Below are 14,595 nucleotides of genomic sequence, written 5' to 3'. Positions count from 1 at the left end.
ATCTTCCATTCTCTTTCTTGCTTACTTGATTTCCAATCTCCTGATCAGTGTCCAAGGTGAATAACTTACATTGGCCGAACAATGAAACATTTGTCTTTTTTAAAGATATGATTGTTATTTGAAATTTGGATTCCTAGTTCGGTGTTTTCCAGATACTGAGATGGGCTGATAGAATTGTTATAGGGTTTTAAAGGAGGTTTCCTCTGTCGGTGTGTTGAAGAATGTAAAGAGAGGTCTCTGTTGATATATCTTTATAGGCCAAGTGGTGCAGTAACCAAATTGCAAAGGTTTAAAGAGAATAGTTTTCATGACTAATGTTGAAATCAGTGCAATCTCTTTATCAGGCTTGATGAGGTTTACAAAACACCCACGCAACCTTTTGCATTTCCAAGAACTTTTTGTCAGACAAGATAAGTAAAAATAAAATTTAAAAAGTGTAGGAAAAATACAGGGTGGGGGAATAGTTTGCTGGATTTTTCACCATCTTGCCTGATGGAAAGTACTTGAAAGCTTGAAAATGTATACATTGTTTTGTTAACCTGATTAAGATGCTGTGTCAAAACCATTTCAGATTTTTAGGATTGCTTTTTTATTTTTTTTTTAAAAAAAACTCAGCAAACCTTGGACTGATTTGAACTTGCAAAATAGAGTCAGGACAAATTTGATGGCCGGGGAAATGAGAAAGAATATGAAATGTCTAGATTTGGTCAAATTGTACTAGCTCTGGTCAGAGAGATTGTCCTGTCCTTTTCTTCCTTGCTAGTTCTCATTCAGTTTGAAGAAAGAGAATTGGCTTTAGATATTCCTTTGAAAGGAAGAACATGATGTTTTGGAGTTTACTTCGTGACAAGGAGGGTAAGGGAGGTTGTGTGAACATCCTGCATTTCATGATACAGTCCTCGGTCCAGTTGTTGTTCCCTATGCTTCCATTAAATCCCAAGGGAAAGCTTCATGTGAAAACTTCACTTTGGGATTTGCAACTGGGGAAGGGCGAGCAACCAAGAAAGCTTCAGAGCAATGAAAAGATGTGGGGCGGGGTGTGTGTGGAAACAGCGATAGCCTGGTCTATGCCTCTTCCAGCAGCAAAGTGAGCTGAAATCCCTACCGAGAGGAATCTGAAAGCAATTCTCAAGCCACCCGAGAATAAAGCAGAAAAACAGAAACCTATTTGGCAGGGAAAGAAAGCCACTGAGACGATCCAAAGCAGATTTTAGTACAGCTTTTGCTTTCATCTGCTGGGCTTTGTCAGCTCATGGCAGGCTTCTGCCTTTCAGTTTCCTGATGCCAAGTGATTCTCTTTTGGAAATTAACGGGTTGCAATCAACGTCGAGGAGAGGGATTTTAAAACCCAAAAGGCCCCCGTTGTATCGGTCAAACATTTGTTCTTCCCCACCAATCGTGTTGGAGAATACGCTGTATGCCAGAACCTCCTTTTTTCCTCCCGCCTTTCATTTCAGCCTCCCTACTCCTGGCAGGAATAAGACCTCCTTTTATTTCCAAGACACACTGAACAGTAACGCAAAGCACTGACCATGCTGGAGCCATGCCCCGTTTTCCTGAGCCTCAGCAGACCTGATAGCTCAGGAGCCTTTCCAGAGACTGAGTTCTCAGCCCAGGAGCGTTTAGCGCATTAGTCAGGAAGTCATATGGCACTAGCTGGCCAGGCCACATTTTGTGAGTATTCCCCTGCCGCAAAACGACAGGAGGGCGTCCGAGGAAGTAGGAAAAGGGAGCTATTCTCAGTGTTTGTAGGAGGTTTTTCTTTTTCTTTTTTTTTAGAGTGGGGAGGGAGACCTGATTTGCTTTTTTAAGAAGTGGCGGAATTATATTCTTGCTCAGTCTTTGTCAGTTGGGCAAACAGGAGGTTGGAGCTGCGGTGGGCATGCCAGAGATTTTAAATAGAGCAGGTTTTGTATGTAAGGGGCCAACGCTCTTGCCAACCGTTGGCCATCTGCCTTTCATTGAGGGCTAGGGCTAGGGAGGAGGAGGAGGAGGAGGAGGAGAGATTTTTTGGGGTTGTGTAGTTCATCTTTCACATGAACTTGTTTCCCCTTATTTATTTATTATTTCGATTTATACAGCCACCCTTCTCAAACATATGACTCTGGGCACAATTGAAAAACCACCGAAGAACAAAGGGCCATCTTAAAACATAGAAAAAGCATAAAAAACCATAGAAAAAGGTAAATAACAAAATCCACAGTTTAGGGCTAAAAAGCTATCTGCACTCAACGCAGCCACTGGGTAGGGTCTTCTACACATGCAGCCCGGTGGCGCCTTAGCCAACTTATTTAATTCTTTTCTTACCGGTGGGAGAAAACAGAGGGCAGAAGCAAAATTAAATCACTCTTCCTAAGGAGACTGGAGGAAATGGGATGTTTTCCATTGCCAGTGTTTTGTTCGGGGAAAAAAGCAGCAGCTGACCAACCCTGGCTTCATTCACACAACCTGCTTACCTAAATATGGATGAACCCTCTTTACAGGCTCCACATAGTACACTGAATCATAAAGCAAATGGGCTGAATCCAAACACAAATGCTAAGCCACAGAAAATGAGGCAGAATTAAACCAAATCCAACTCGGAATAAGGAGTAAAAGCCGTTCCTTGCTTTGTGTGTCTTAGGGGGACACAGCCACCAGCTAGCCATATCTGACAAGGGTTTTGTGTCCGGTCTGGGATTCAACTGGAGATCTCCTGCATGGAAAGATCCTGTTCTCCCAGTGGTCTACAACCTCTTCTCTCCCTTGGTGTCTTAAGGAGATGGAGATTGGAAAGTCCTCTTGGAAGCCCTTGCCAAAATCTGTCTTGTTTCCACAAGCTGTAAGCTAAAATGTGGTTTGTTTGTGGCTTAGCATATTAAATAAACCCAGTCATTGAGAAGTTGGGTGGACAGAAGGCAAGGAATCTTTCTTCTGTCAGGAACTATGTTAGTGACATACCCTGGAGGATTCCTTCCCACCACCCTCCCTCAGAGCTGCTTACAGATTAAATATATCTTGATGGATTTTAACAAAAAAGTAAAGACACTATCCAAGAGAAAGAACAATGGAGAGAAAGAGAGGGAGGAAATGAATTCAGACACTAAGTCTAATACTTTATGCTTCCAAAATAGCCAGCTGTGATGGTTGGTGTGTTGGCACGAGTGGCCAGCTGGTTACCATTAGGTTCTGGGATTCGAAGACAGATGGACCCTTTGAAGCCAGCTAGCTGCTGGTAGTACCTCCCCACATCTTCAGGTTGATGCCAAGGTTCAAAATGTTTAGGTTCTCTTGCCACTTTTTATACGTTTTCAGAATGTGAGGAGTATAAATAGCACAAGATCTGGAGATGGTTTGGTGGGACTTCTTATCAGTGACTTGGTCACAATTCAGAGAGTTGTCTGTCTGCCAAAAGTATCCCAAGCATGTCATCTTTAGCATGTCACTGCTGATCCTCCCCTCTGCAGGTTTTGGACTAGGAAGTATTTGTCATTCTCTTTATCTTAAGTGTTACAAGTTGTAATACAATAGATTTAAAGGTGAAAGCGATTATACAGTAATATGATACAATCTGTGAAGTTTTCTAAGTAACTCTTTCTAAGCACGAGTATGGAGGAATCTATCTCATACATGTAAAGGGAGAAAAAGTGATCCCCAACACTGCATCTCCTCCCCATTTTGTCTGTGGTGACACCATAGATGGTCCTGTCTATGAGAAGGGAGGCCCCATTATGAATGATCGTTCAAGTAACCTCAACTTCCTGGTGCTAAAGTAAAAGTAAAGATTTCCTTGAATAGGCATGACTCCTGTTGACATCAACACATTTAAGTAATTTTCATGGTAGTAGCACAGAAGTGGGTGCACAGTCTTTTCCCAGAATTTCTTAGTCCCTATCTAACCTACAGACCTAGCATTTCTTCATTGTCTCCTATCTAGGTCCTAATCCAGCCCAACCTTGTTCAGTTTGGAGGGGAGAATCCACTTCTTAGGGTGGCAAGCTGGCTTTCAGTATTAAATGTCCAAGGCAAGTGTTGGAGAGCCTTCTGATGGAGCAGCTTAAATATACCTACCATAGAGCTGATTCTGACCAACACATCCTCCAAATACTTTGGACACAGAGGAGTTTTGGCCCCTAAATGAAGATACGTAGGGCATTTGTCAGGAAATGTTTGCTGTGGTAGCATTTGGTACTAGGAATTGTTCGATTTCACAAGCTTCTTCTTCATCGGCTTGCGAAGCTTCTACAGGGAACATTGGAGCAGATTGTACAAATCACTTTCTTGGCTCCAAGTTCAGCCTCAAATTAACAGTGAATAGTTTCTGACAAGTTTATCTTACTAATGTAGCGGTGATACCTGGTCTAGCAAATGATTTAATTATTTCTCCTCTGGCAGGGCGAGTTTGCTGCCAGAAGCCATGCGCAATTTTCAATGTCAGCTCTTTTCAATGGCCTTTCACGATTTCAACACCGAATGCATTTTTTCAAATCCCAGTTCGGGCATAAAACAAGCAAAACAATGATCGAGGCTGTAAAAGGCAGCTTCTTATAGACATATAGGCAATGGAGAATAAAAGCAAATTGGGTTTCATCCTGGGCTTAGCACTCCAGTGGAACCAGTATCAACAGGGTGTGGTTGATGGGCCAGGTTTCCTCTGGTTCAATATTTGTTGATTTTATAAATGTAGGTCTGATTTGGATATTGTGTCCATACTTCACATGTGGCACAGAGGAGGAGGAACCTTTGGTTGGTTGGGAACCATGCGTAGGCTTGTAAGTGTCTGGAAGAACTGATGCTGGCTGCTCTATGCGTCCACGAAAATTACATGGTGAAGTCATTGAGCATGGAGGTCAACCCCAAAGAGTCTGATTTTTTCCCCTCCTTCTTTACAAAAGCTGCATTTTTATTATATTTCTGTTTTCAGTAGGGAGGGATTCAAGTTTTTCTTTGGGGTTTGTGATGTTGTGTTCACGCTTGCAGGAAAATGTCTGGGTGCTTTCTGTTTCAAAACCACAGAAAATCATGCCACGATTCTTTTAGCAGTCGTGGTTGGCAGGACCATTTGGGGCTATCAAGGACAAACAAAGCAAAACAAAAATTACAGCCTGCATATAATATTGTATTATTGGGATTAAAGGCTGCTCCCTCACGGTCCTACATAGATGATATTAGAGATGATTGGGGTAGGAGGGTAGAATTCGGTTTCCACTCTCGAAATCACCAAGACTGGGGAAAACCTACCATTTTTAGAGAGAAGGGTACTGACATGTTGCAAATGATGATGAATGCAGCACTGAAAGTGGGGAATGGAGCCAGGAGAAGTGGGCAGGACCAGAGCAAAAAATGGCCAGGCTTGGTTGAACAAACTTGCGTTGAATTCAAATGAAGTGGTTTCTTTTGCTCCCATTAAATTAGGATGCTGTATGGTCAGGAAGTTGGACTCTGAGAAATGCCTGCCCTATTTTGGCCGAATTCGGGGGTGATCGCTGAGAGGGAATTAGGGATCACAAGGTCACTGGGGTGCAGACCCAGGCAGCCCACCATCGGCAATAAATTGTGCTGAGCCAAATGGAAAAACAGGCTGATTGGATTTGTGTCTATTTCCTGCAGCTTTTGCTCGAAACGCACGTCAGATAAAAGAGACCAGATGCTTCCGACATTGATTAGTCATAAAAATCAGAGTAGGAAGTATCTGTTGAGTCCAACTCTCCTTGTGGTCAAAGTGCACTAATCCAAATTAACCCAGCCCTTCTCAACCCCTCGCTTGAACCCGTCTCAAGAAAGGAAAGTACTGGACGAACTCCTCCCCTATCAAAGTGCTTTTCCTGTAGGCAGTGTCAAGCTGAATCTGCCCTCCGTTATTCCATGTCTTGGGTTCTTGAATAATTGAAATAATTTTTCAACCTTCGGCGTGTCGTTCTTTCAGGAATTTAGAAGGCTATCCAATTCCCTAATGAGCGTTGCCCTTTTCTGCACCCATCCCAGTTTCTCTGAATCTTTCTTAAAACGTAACACCCAGAATTGGGCCAAATACATGAGGTAGCACCTGACGTACGTGATATACAATGGACCAATTGCTACCCAAGATTTGGAAACCGTCCTTCTCTTCCCCCGGCTCAAAACTGCCATTGTCTTTTTAGCAGTCCTGTCACATTGTTGACTCATCTATTCAGCCTGCCATCAACTACAGTTCCAAGACTGTTGGAATTCTTAATTTTAATTAAAATCCGAAGTGGGAAATAGATTCCTCATTGAAGAGGTAGCAGGAGAGAGGGCAGGATGAGGACTGTAGCTGTTGTGCTCGTAGTAGTTGGAGATTGTCTGTGCGCAGATTGCTGAAACAGTTGGGATTGTTTAATAATCTTCCACTTGGGGAGCCAAATAAATTGGCAGATAAGAATTGTACCGTATCCCAAGGACATGCTATAATGGGCAAATGCGGGAGCATCGCTGACCTGGAGTTTCATTTAAGTCAAGGATTACAGAAAGTGGGACAAGTGTCACGGTATTTGTAATTTTGTTTCTGGTGTATAAAAATATGCCTCATTACTTATTTGAAAAACGTACATCTGCCCGCTCTGTTAATGATGGTAAAAGTCCTCTGTATCCAACCTTTCCAGATTTTGTTTTCTGAATCATTTGGTTTTGCTTCTAAGGACGCAGGGATTGCAAAGAGTTATGTCCATGTTCATAGAATAATATTCAATGTCCTATTTACCGATTTTAAAAAACCAGCCAATTTCATGCACGTCTTGAAAGACGCCTTCATGCCAACATTTGCTTTCCTTTTCCATCTGCACATTTCATCAATGCTTATTTTGGAAATGCTCATTTCCCCCGGCGTAAGCTCTTTTTCAAAAATGTAACTGCCACTGTCTGTACTCAACTTTTAGTAGCGTACCTTTACATGCTCTTTTTGGCAGAGTTTGGATTAAGGAAATACCAATACCAGTGGCTGCTGATTAGTGCCATTACAAACTCCAGGGGAAGCTGAATGCCCCAGTTCACTTCCTGCAGAATGGGCAATAGAATTTTTTTTCTGGGCTTCTTGCTTTTAAAGAAGGACTCGTTCCTTAAGAATCCACCAGTGTTGTACAGTGGTACCTCGGGATACGAACTTAATCCGTTCCGTGACTCTGGTTGCAACTCGAGTTGGTCTCAAGTCAAGGTAAAGTTTCCCATAGGGTTCAATGTAAATCCAGTTAATCCGTTCCGCCTTCCGAATTTGGTCGCAACCCAAGGCAATTTTCTCTTCAGAGCCTGACTCCTGCCAAGCCTGCTCTGCATTTTCTTTGGAGCCATGCTAACACGCACACCAAAAACCTTCGCAAAACACCACAAAACACACCACAAGCCTCACCAAACGTCTCCTTGCTACCGCGACCTCGCCCACAGGAAGCCGCGACTGCGTGGCAGCAGGGAAAATGGCCGCGGATCTGGTTCATAAGTAGAGGCAAGTTCGTAACCCGAGGTACCACTGTATTTTGTTCTGCATTAGGAATCAGATTGGGTTCAGGAATCTCCTGACTTGGCCTGGCAGAGAAAACGGTCCCTTTTTCACAAATGGGTTTGAAACAATTATTCTCTCCCCCCCCCCCCGCCCCCGATAACCTGAATGATTGCGGTGCATTACGTGTGGGGCTGGGCTTTAAAAATGGCCTGAAAGTTTCCCTTAATGGAAAAGAGAGCTGCTGGATTGTGAACGGGGAATGGCTGAGATGAAGTATGTTTGTTTCACCACCAAATCGGAAGGGCTAGCTTTTACCTATAATGCAGGAATTATGCTGCCGCAGGTCAGAACAGAAGTGGGAAGGGGTGTTGCAGGTTTTTAAAAGCCTCATTCGGCTTGCACGGTCCAAGCGGGAACACTGTCATTCCAGGTTTCAGTTGTGGCAGTTTGGGACAGACTGCAGAGTTTGAGATCTCCTGGTTACAATGCCGTTACTAAAACTAAGCTGTATATTCATTTCTTGCCCATCCCTAACCTCAGTGAAATGGTCGGTTTGATTCATGAGAGCCACACAAGTTCATTTAGCATTTTAAGGGGTCTTGCAAAATGTTTTTAATTTTTTTTTTTAAAATCTCTGCTATGAGGCCTAAACTCTCTGAGTTTTAGGAATATCCCAAAAGCTTCACTTGAGGTCCTCCTCCAGATCCTCCATCCAATAGAGGTGACTGTCATACGGAAGAAAGGGCCATCTTGGTTGGAACATCTCAGCTACAGATTATGTGTCCCAAAGAGCCTCACCTGGTTCTTATGCTTTCGGGCTGTTTGACATCCAGTAAACTATTTTATTTTCTCAGGAACTGTACAAGACGTTTCGTGTTCCAGAACTTTACGAATTTGTTACTGCTTTATTCTTGTGATTTTTCAGTCTATTTTCGGCCATTAGTGCGGTAGCTCTTGATTTTTATTTTGTCCAGATGGCTAATTCTACTGTTGGCTTTATATTGTTTTTCCTTGTTCAGTTTCCTGAACTGATTTTATATATAGTCTGGAGAACAGCTGGTTGAACAGTATTCATTGACTGTAGAGATCCCTAAATAACTGATAGTTCAGTCTCTATTTACCAGTCAATCTTTTGAAATTAATCAACTTTTTGTGTTCTTTTTACAGGATCAACCTCTGAACCCTTACAAAGGCTTTGAAGCTCAGGTGAGTATTTGATTTGCATATTGTAAAAAAAGAAAAAATGTTGTTCAGATGGCAGGATGTTTTGGTGAAGACTTTCCTCACATTTGCAAAATGTATGTTTTGTCAAAACTGAGGATCCCATCTCCACCATGGATGGAAAGCCACCCATTTCTACTCTGCCGCTTCTCCTCGCCCTGGCAGATGGTGCATCAGAAAGACGGTGCTCGTCTGCCTTTCGCAGGCTTTCTCTGAAAACCTTTTTAGTTTTTTAAGAGCATGGGATATCATGATGGATGCTGACAAGATCGCAATGTTGGAGAAAGTTTGAAAAGTCACCAATAGACGGCTTTAATCTATAGCTCCATGACATTCATTTTCCTTCCTGTTATTAGGGTCCCAGGATGCTACAAAGGTAATCACTTCCCTAGCATTCATGATATCAAAGAAATCAAGTAATTTTTCCAGCAGTTAGATTTCTCAAAATATTGCTTATCCTACAATTTTAGTTGGGCTGATCGGTCATAAAGCGCTCCTTTGTCTTTCTAAGGCCCTGAATATGGTAGTCGGGGCCAAAACCCAACTCCTAATTTCTCCATAAGTAATCTTCCTTTACAAAAGAAGTACCTGCTTTTCTACCTTATTTTGACTTTAGAATATCTCCAAGTTACTCTTTTGACCTTTCAGTGTTACGGATCTCCATCACCTTGAAGCCTCCATGGTGACCCTAAGAATATCCCACAGGAGGTATCGTGATGCTTTCCCATTGGATCGAATAGAATGGGTTTCAGTGGAGGCACGGGAAGTTGATTTTACGGCAAAAGACGACACGTGTGCACTCATACACAAACACAGAGGGCTTTAGAGTGTGACATTCTTCAACTTTCTCTGCTATACATCTCACCATCATCGTGCAATCACTCTGTTGCCCACACATCGGGGCCTGACAAAAATTCTACGAGAGAAAGTGACAGCTTCTCTTGGGATTTAATTAAGGTGGGAGAGAGCTCTCCAGATCTCTGGGAAGAAAAAATAATTCCACAATGAAATATACAGTGTTGAGACATGTTTCTCCCTGTACCTTAGAAGTAGAGAATTGCAAGAATTTCACACCAAACCCATAAAGGTTGCACCAAATGTTTCTTTCCCTGGGTAGGTACTAAAATTCAAAAGCAATTTCCTGGCCATCACAGTGAAAGAGAATGATTAAAACAAAAAAACCATGTGGAAATGCTTAGCGTTAGTGGAAATTAGTGAGTTCCTTCACAACTGTGGTCTTTCCATCTGGGAAGCAAACCGCATGCTTTGTGAAGTGTCTCTTGTTCATATGATTATATGGTCATTAGTGATGACTGCAAGCTGGGATCATGGGTGGAAGCCAAGGGCCTCTGTTCCCCTTCAGAAGTATCTAGGTAGAAGTAGAAGATGTGCATGTAAAAACGACAACAATACTTTAAAAGACCCGAACTGTCAAGCTGAAAGCCTGCAGTTTCCCATTTATCTATCAAGGGTGTATAAAAATCACGGCTCTGCCCCACTAACTTGTCCCCTTTGATCCAGAAGGTGTCCACCTTGTACATAAAGAATTTGGAGGACTGGTAGCCCTTTCTCTGACTAACAAATGTTATGAAAAGGCATCAGCTTGCTCACAAAAGCTAATATGCTACCAGATTTTTCATTACTATAGACCAGTGTTTCTCAACCTCAGCAAGTTTAAGATGTATGGACTTCAACTCCCAGAATTCCCCCAGCCAGCATGAATGCAGAATTCTGGGAGTTGAAGTCCATACATCTTAAACTTGCTGAGGTTGAGAAACACTTTCATAGACTAACGTGGCTTTCCTATACAGCCTGTACTTCCTTGCTAAGTGTGCTCCTCATCAAGTCAATCAGCCAATAAACTCGCTGACACTTTGGGGAGGAGATTTGTATTTTCCACATGCTGAATAAACTGCTCGCAAACTCCCCAATTCTGAATGAAGACACGAGTTTAGGTTCCGATGAGAGCGAGGGATGAAGCTGAATGGGGATCATTCCGCCTTCATTTGGCTGTTTGGTTTCAAGGGGACGGGGTTGCAATAGAGCAAGGAACCAGAAATGGCATTTTATATATTCATTTTTATAGCTTGCAGCTTGGAGGCTTAATCAGAGCAACCTTGGCATTGAGATGGGACATATGTCCCATTTTTATAGACCTCCTTTCTCTTTTTATGGTTGGGCTGAGGTCGATTTACACCGGTTCAGGCAAATGCAACAGTCATGTCAAATTCAATGGCAAAAAAAAGAACAATTCTCTGCTAATAGCCCAATACGTAGAACAAAGCAGCCAGGCGTCTGTAATTAAGTAATAATCAACAACTTTCAGGAGGCTGAGTCATGAAGACCGATTAAAATGGTTCATTGAAAGGTAATTCATAATAGCAAGGTTGCAGCCTGTAATTATTCCAAGAATGGGGGAGTTCTTGTGATGCTGGAAGCCAGGTTTTCCAAGGATGTTGGCTTCCAGTGAACAAGCCAGCTCATTGCTGCAGATTTCTCAGGTTTCTCCAATGATTCTGCTCGCCACCTAATTCCTGTGGAATTCTTTGGCTTCTTTCATTTGAATTAGTCAGAAAAAGAGATGGGACAAGACAAAAACTCACGTCTTCCAACTTCGTCTTGCTAGAATGAAGTAATTTTGAGAGTTCCTGGTTTAAATCTCATGATACATTACTGAAGGAGCATCTGCAGTTTGTTTGTTCCATGAATTCAGCTTGACTATGGAAAGTTGGACGTCTGGAGATGCCATCCGGGAAAGTTAGATGCCTGGGGAGAGATGGAAACTAAGTTCCAAAATCTTGCACTGCAGTTTTGTAGAAGTCTTCTGTCCCTGTTTTATTCCTGGGCATTTGGGGATTTCTTTCTAATTTCCTTTACTGGTATTTCTGAGCTTATTGTACTGTTGGGAGCAATGATTGGTACGTTACTGCTGGTTCTGGTGCTTTCCATCCCTGATAGCACAGCGCTTTCATATCAGAAAAAGATATGTTCCCTCTTGACGTTTTCCCTTGGGATTTCATGGAAGTGTAGAAATCATGAAGGTTGAAGCTGGAGGGAAGAACTTAGACATCTCCTATGCCCAACATTCCTCTGCAGACACATTGTACTGTGAAACTCAACTGCTCTAACCTATTCCAAAATCCATCTTAAAACACCTCAACAGTTACCTTTCCTTGGGAAAGAGGCTTCTGTTTTTTTAACCTTGTACTCAAGGCCCTTGGGAATGTCTTTGGATGGCCTTTGCAAGTTGATTTTATTTATTATTTCAATTTCGAGGCTGCCCGACTCCACGGGAAATTTGGGCGGCTTACAATTTAAAATGTGGAAAGAAATGTAAAAGAAAAGAACATGTATCAGAGAAAAAAGAAGACAGCTGGCCAGAAGACAAAACAAAAATAAAATCAAAGGGGGTTAACCACCATCCTACCCCAAGGCTTGGGAGAACAACCACTTTTTAACTATTTGAGGAAAGTCAACTTATTGGTGGTGGTAGCAGAGAATGCTACTCCAGGTGGGGGTGTTTTCCTTCCTTGGTTGCCCAGGACTTTCCAATCTGAAAAATCCCCAAGGGAGGAATAATGAAGGTTCTCTGAGAATGAATGGAAGGTCAGGAAGAAAGCTTGCACTCTGCTGTAGAATGGGCTGGACATTCACACATACCTCTTGACTATTTCATTCATTAAAGAAGGGCAGGAACCATGCATTCCACTGGTGCAAATGTCTTTGAAATTCTATTTTCCCTTTAAAAAAAAATTCTGAAGCCAGTTCTCCATCCAGTTGACTGAGAAGAGGTAGAACAAAATATAGAAGTTTTCTGATAGAAAGCATGGCTTCTTTCACATATCTACATGCCCAGAAGTCATCACTACTCATTCTGGGCAGGAGTTAAGAGTAATTCTGGACTAAGCATAGTGCGAAATGTAGGTGGAACTGTTTCTACCCATAGGAGCATCCTGCCCTCTTCTCCCCTCCTGAAAATTTTAAAATAATTTCAAATGCCTACTTTCACATTGGAGTGTGAGAGATCATTGTTGTCAAAATGCACGGTCTTCCACACCTGCTTCCCTCTCAAATTAGACTCTTATTGACGCATTTGAGTTGAAGACCATGCTTGGTAGAGTCCAGGAAGGCACACCTCAATATTTTATAGCTGAAAACCTGCCAAGTTGCACAGGAAGACCAGCCAAAGGAGCAAGGGCACATAAATATTTAATTTTAAACCTTATTATGGTCTTTCACCAAAGATTTAATGTAATAAACAAAACCTAAAATGTTTTAGAATATTCACTTTTCTTCATATATTTGCAAAATTACCCGTGGCTTCAAGTCCTCATTTCCTTTTATGATGGTGACCTTCTGATGACATATTCTTCCACTGAGTAGCAAATTCTTGTCAGGGAATAAGATGACTTACAGCTTTCTGACAGTTGTAAGATAACTTACCTAAAATTCTTCAGGGCAATGAGGGAAATTCTGTAACAATGGCTGAAGCAACTGTCATCTCGTTAGAGAAAGAAACCCGACCAAAAACAAAATCATGCTCCATCAATTTAATCACCCTAATCCACATGGGTGTTACCTTTGCAATATGGGAATTTTGTGGGAGAAGCAGCCCTCCAAGATGGCAGAAGAGAAAGCAAGTTCTGGAAACATTCCAGTTGGAATAAGTAAGAGGAAATAGATACTTTGCAAGCACATAAATATTCATTGTCTAGGGCAGCCCTCAAGTTTTGTAGTTAATGAGGCTTTGCCCAAGGCGCCGATAGATTGGAGACCTTGAAATTCATGAATTGCACTTACAGCTGTTGGAAGCTGCCTCTGGAGCTCCAACAGGACTGTGTTGTGGAGCTGATTCCTCTCTTCCCTCCCAAGGTTGAACCTTAAATGAATGGCTTGATCTTCTGTTACTCAGTGGAGCAGGGTTTCTCAACCACAAGTCATGTCCCCAAGAGGGTTACAAGCAATTCAGAGGGGGGTTGCCATTTTTTATTTAAGTTGACCAAACTTGCAGAGCTCAATCAGGAGCAGTGGCTAAATTGGTCCAGCAAATTGGGAAGCAAAGTCTGGAGTGAGTTTTGAGAACATTCTGCCTTCCTTGCATTAGTGAAGAGTTGCTTTCAAGCCTTGCTCCTGCCTCACCTGGTGGGGTGTGGGGGTTCATACAAGTTCATTGAATGTTTTAGGAGCTCACAAACTGCTACCAAGTTTGAGAAGCCTTGTGTTATGGTATGGATGTTGATTTATACTCATGGATGGATGTGAACCCTAACCAGTGCCCATCAAGACAATCATGTAAACTCATCTGCAAAAATATGGTTAGCTGGTATTAGAGTTGATCTTGTTTGGAAGGGGAAGTGGAGGAACAGAGAGCTAGGTGGTTCTTCCAGCAGCTCATTGATTTGAATGCTGGATACTAAGACTTTTATTGACATCTGTCTTCTAACTTCCTACAAATTCCCTTTCCTTGCTAATAATAATAACTACTAATAATAACAATGAACGGAAATGCTGTAAGACATTAGAAAAAGGATATAAATACTTAGGATTAATGGAAGCGTCTGACTCCACGTGAGCAGGTTAAAAGGAATACTTGATCTCATTATATAAAATGAATCTGAAAATTTTTGAAAACCAAATTAAATGCAGGGAACTTAATTAAAGCCATAAATACTTGGGCTGTTCCAATTATTCAGTATACTGCAGGTATAATTGATTGGACACAAGCTGAATTAGACATTCTTGATTGGAAAACAAGAAAATTAATGACCATGAATCATGTTTTCTTCCCGAGAAGCAATGGTAACTGGCTCTACTTTGTCAGAAGTAAAAGTGGGAGGGGATTACTCTAAGTAAAGCAAACAGTAGAAGGGAAACACAACTTGGATTATTATGTCATGCACAGCAAGGGATCACTACTGGTGGCTGTTTGTAAAGAAAAAGTACTG

At 42.0% G+C, this 14,595-nt stretch overlaps 1 protein-coding gene across 2 annotated transcripts in view; it reads left to right on the top strand.

The window, feature by feature from the left end:
• Positions 1 to 14,595, top strand: part of XYLT1 (xylosyltransferase 1) — a 151,198-nt gene that overhangs the window by 51,342 nt on the left and 85,261 nt on the right. For both annotated transcript variants that reach the window (XM_088148124.1, XM_088148122.1), the window contains exon 2: positions 8,597 to 8,635. In XM_088148124.1, the coding sequence (XP_088004250.1) occupies positions 8,597 to 8,635 (39 nt within the window). The remainder of the gene's footprint in view (positions 1 to 8,596; positions 8,636 to 14,595) is intronic.

The sequence above is a fragment of the Python bivittatus genome, unplaced genomic scaffold (assembly GCF_059951505.1).
Source record: "Python bivittatus isolate LINGU-HERP-01145 unplaced genomic scaffold, Pbiv_v1 ctg000560_np1212, whole genome shotgun sequence".
Lineage (NCBI taxonomy): Eukaryota > Metazoa > Chordata > Lepidosauria > Squamata > Pythonidae > Python > Python bivittatus.
Note: the sequence above shows the minus strand (reverse complement) of the source record. Positions and strands in the feature narration are given on the sequence as shown.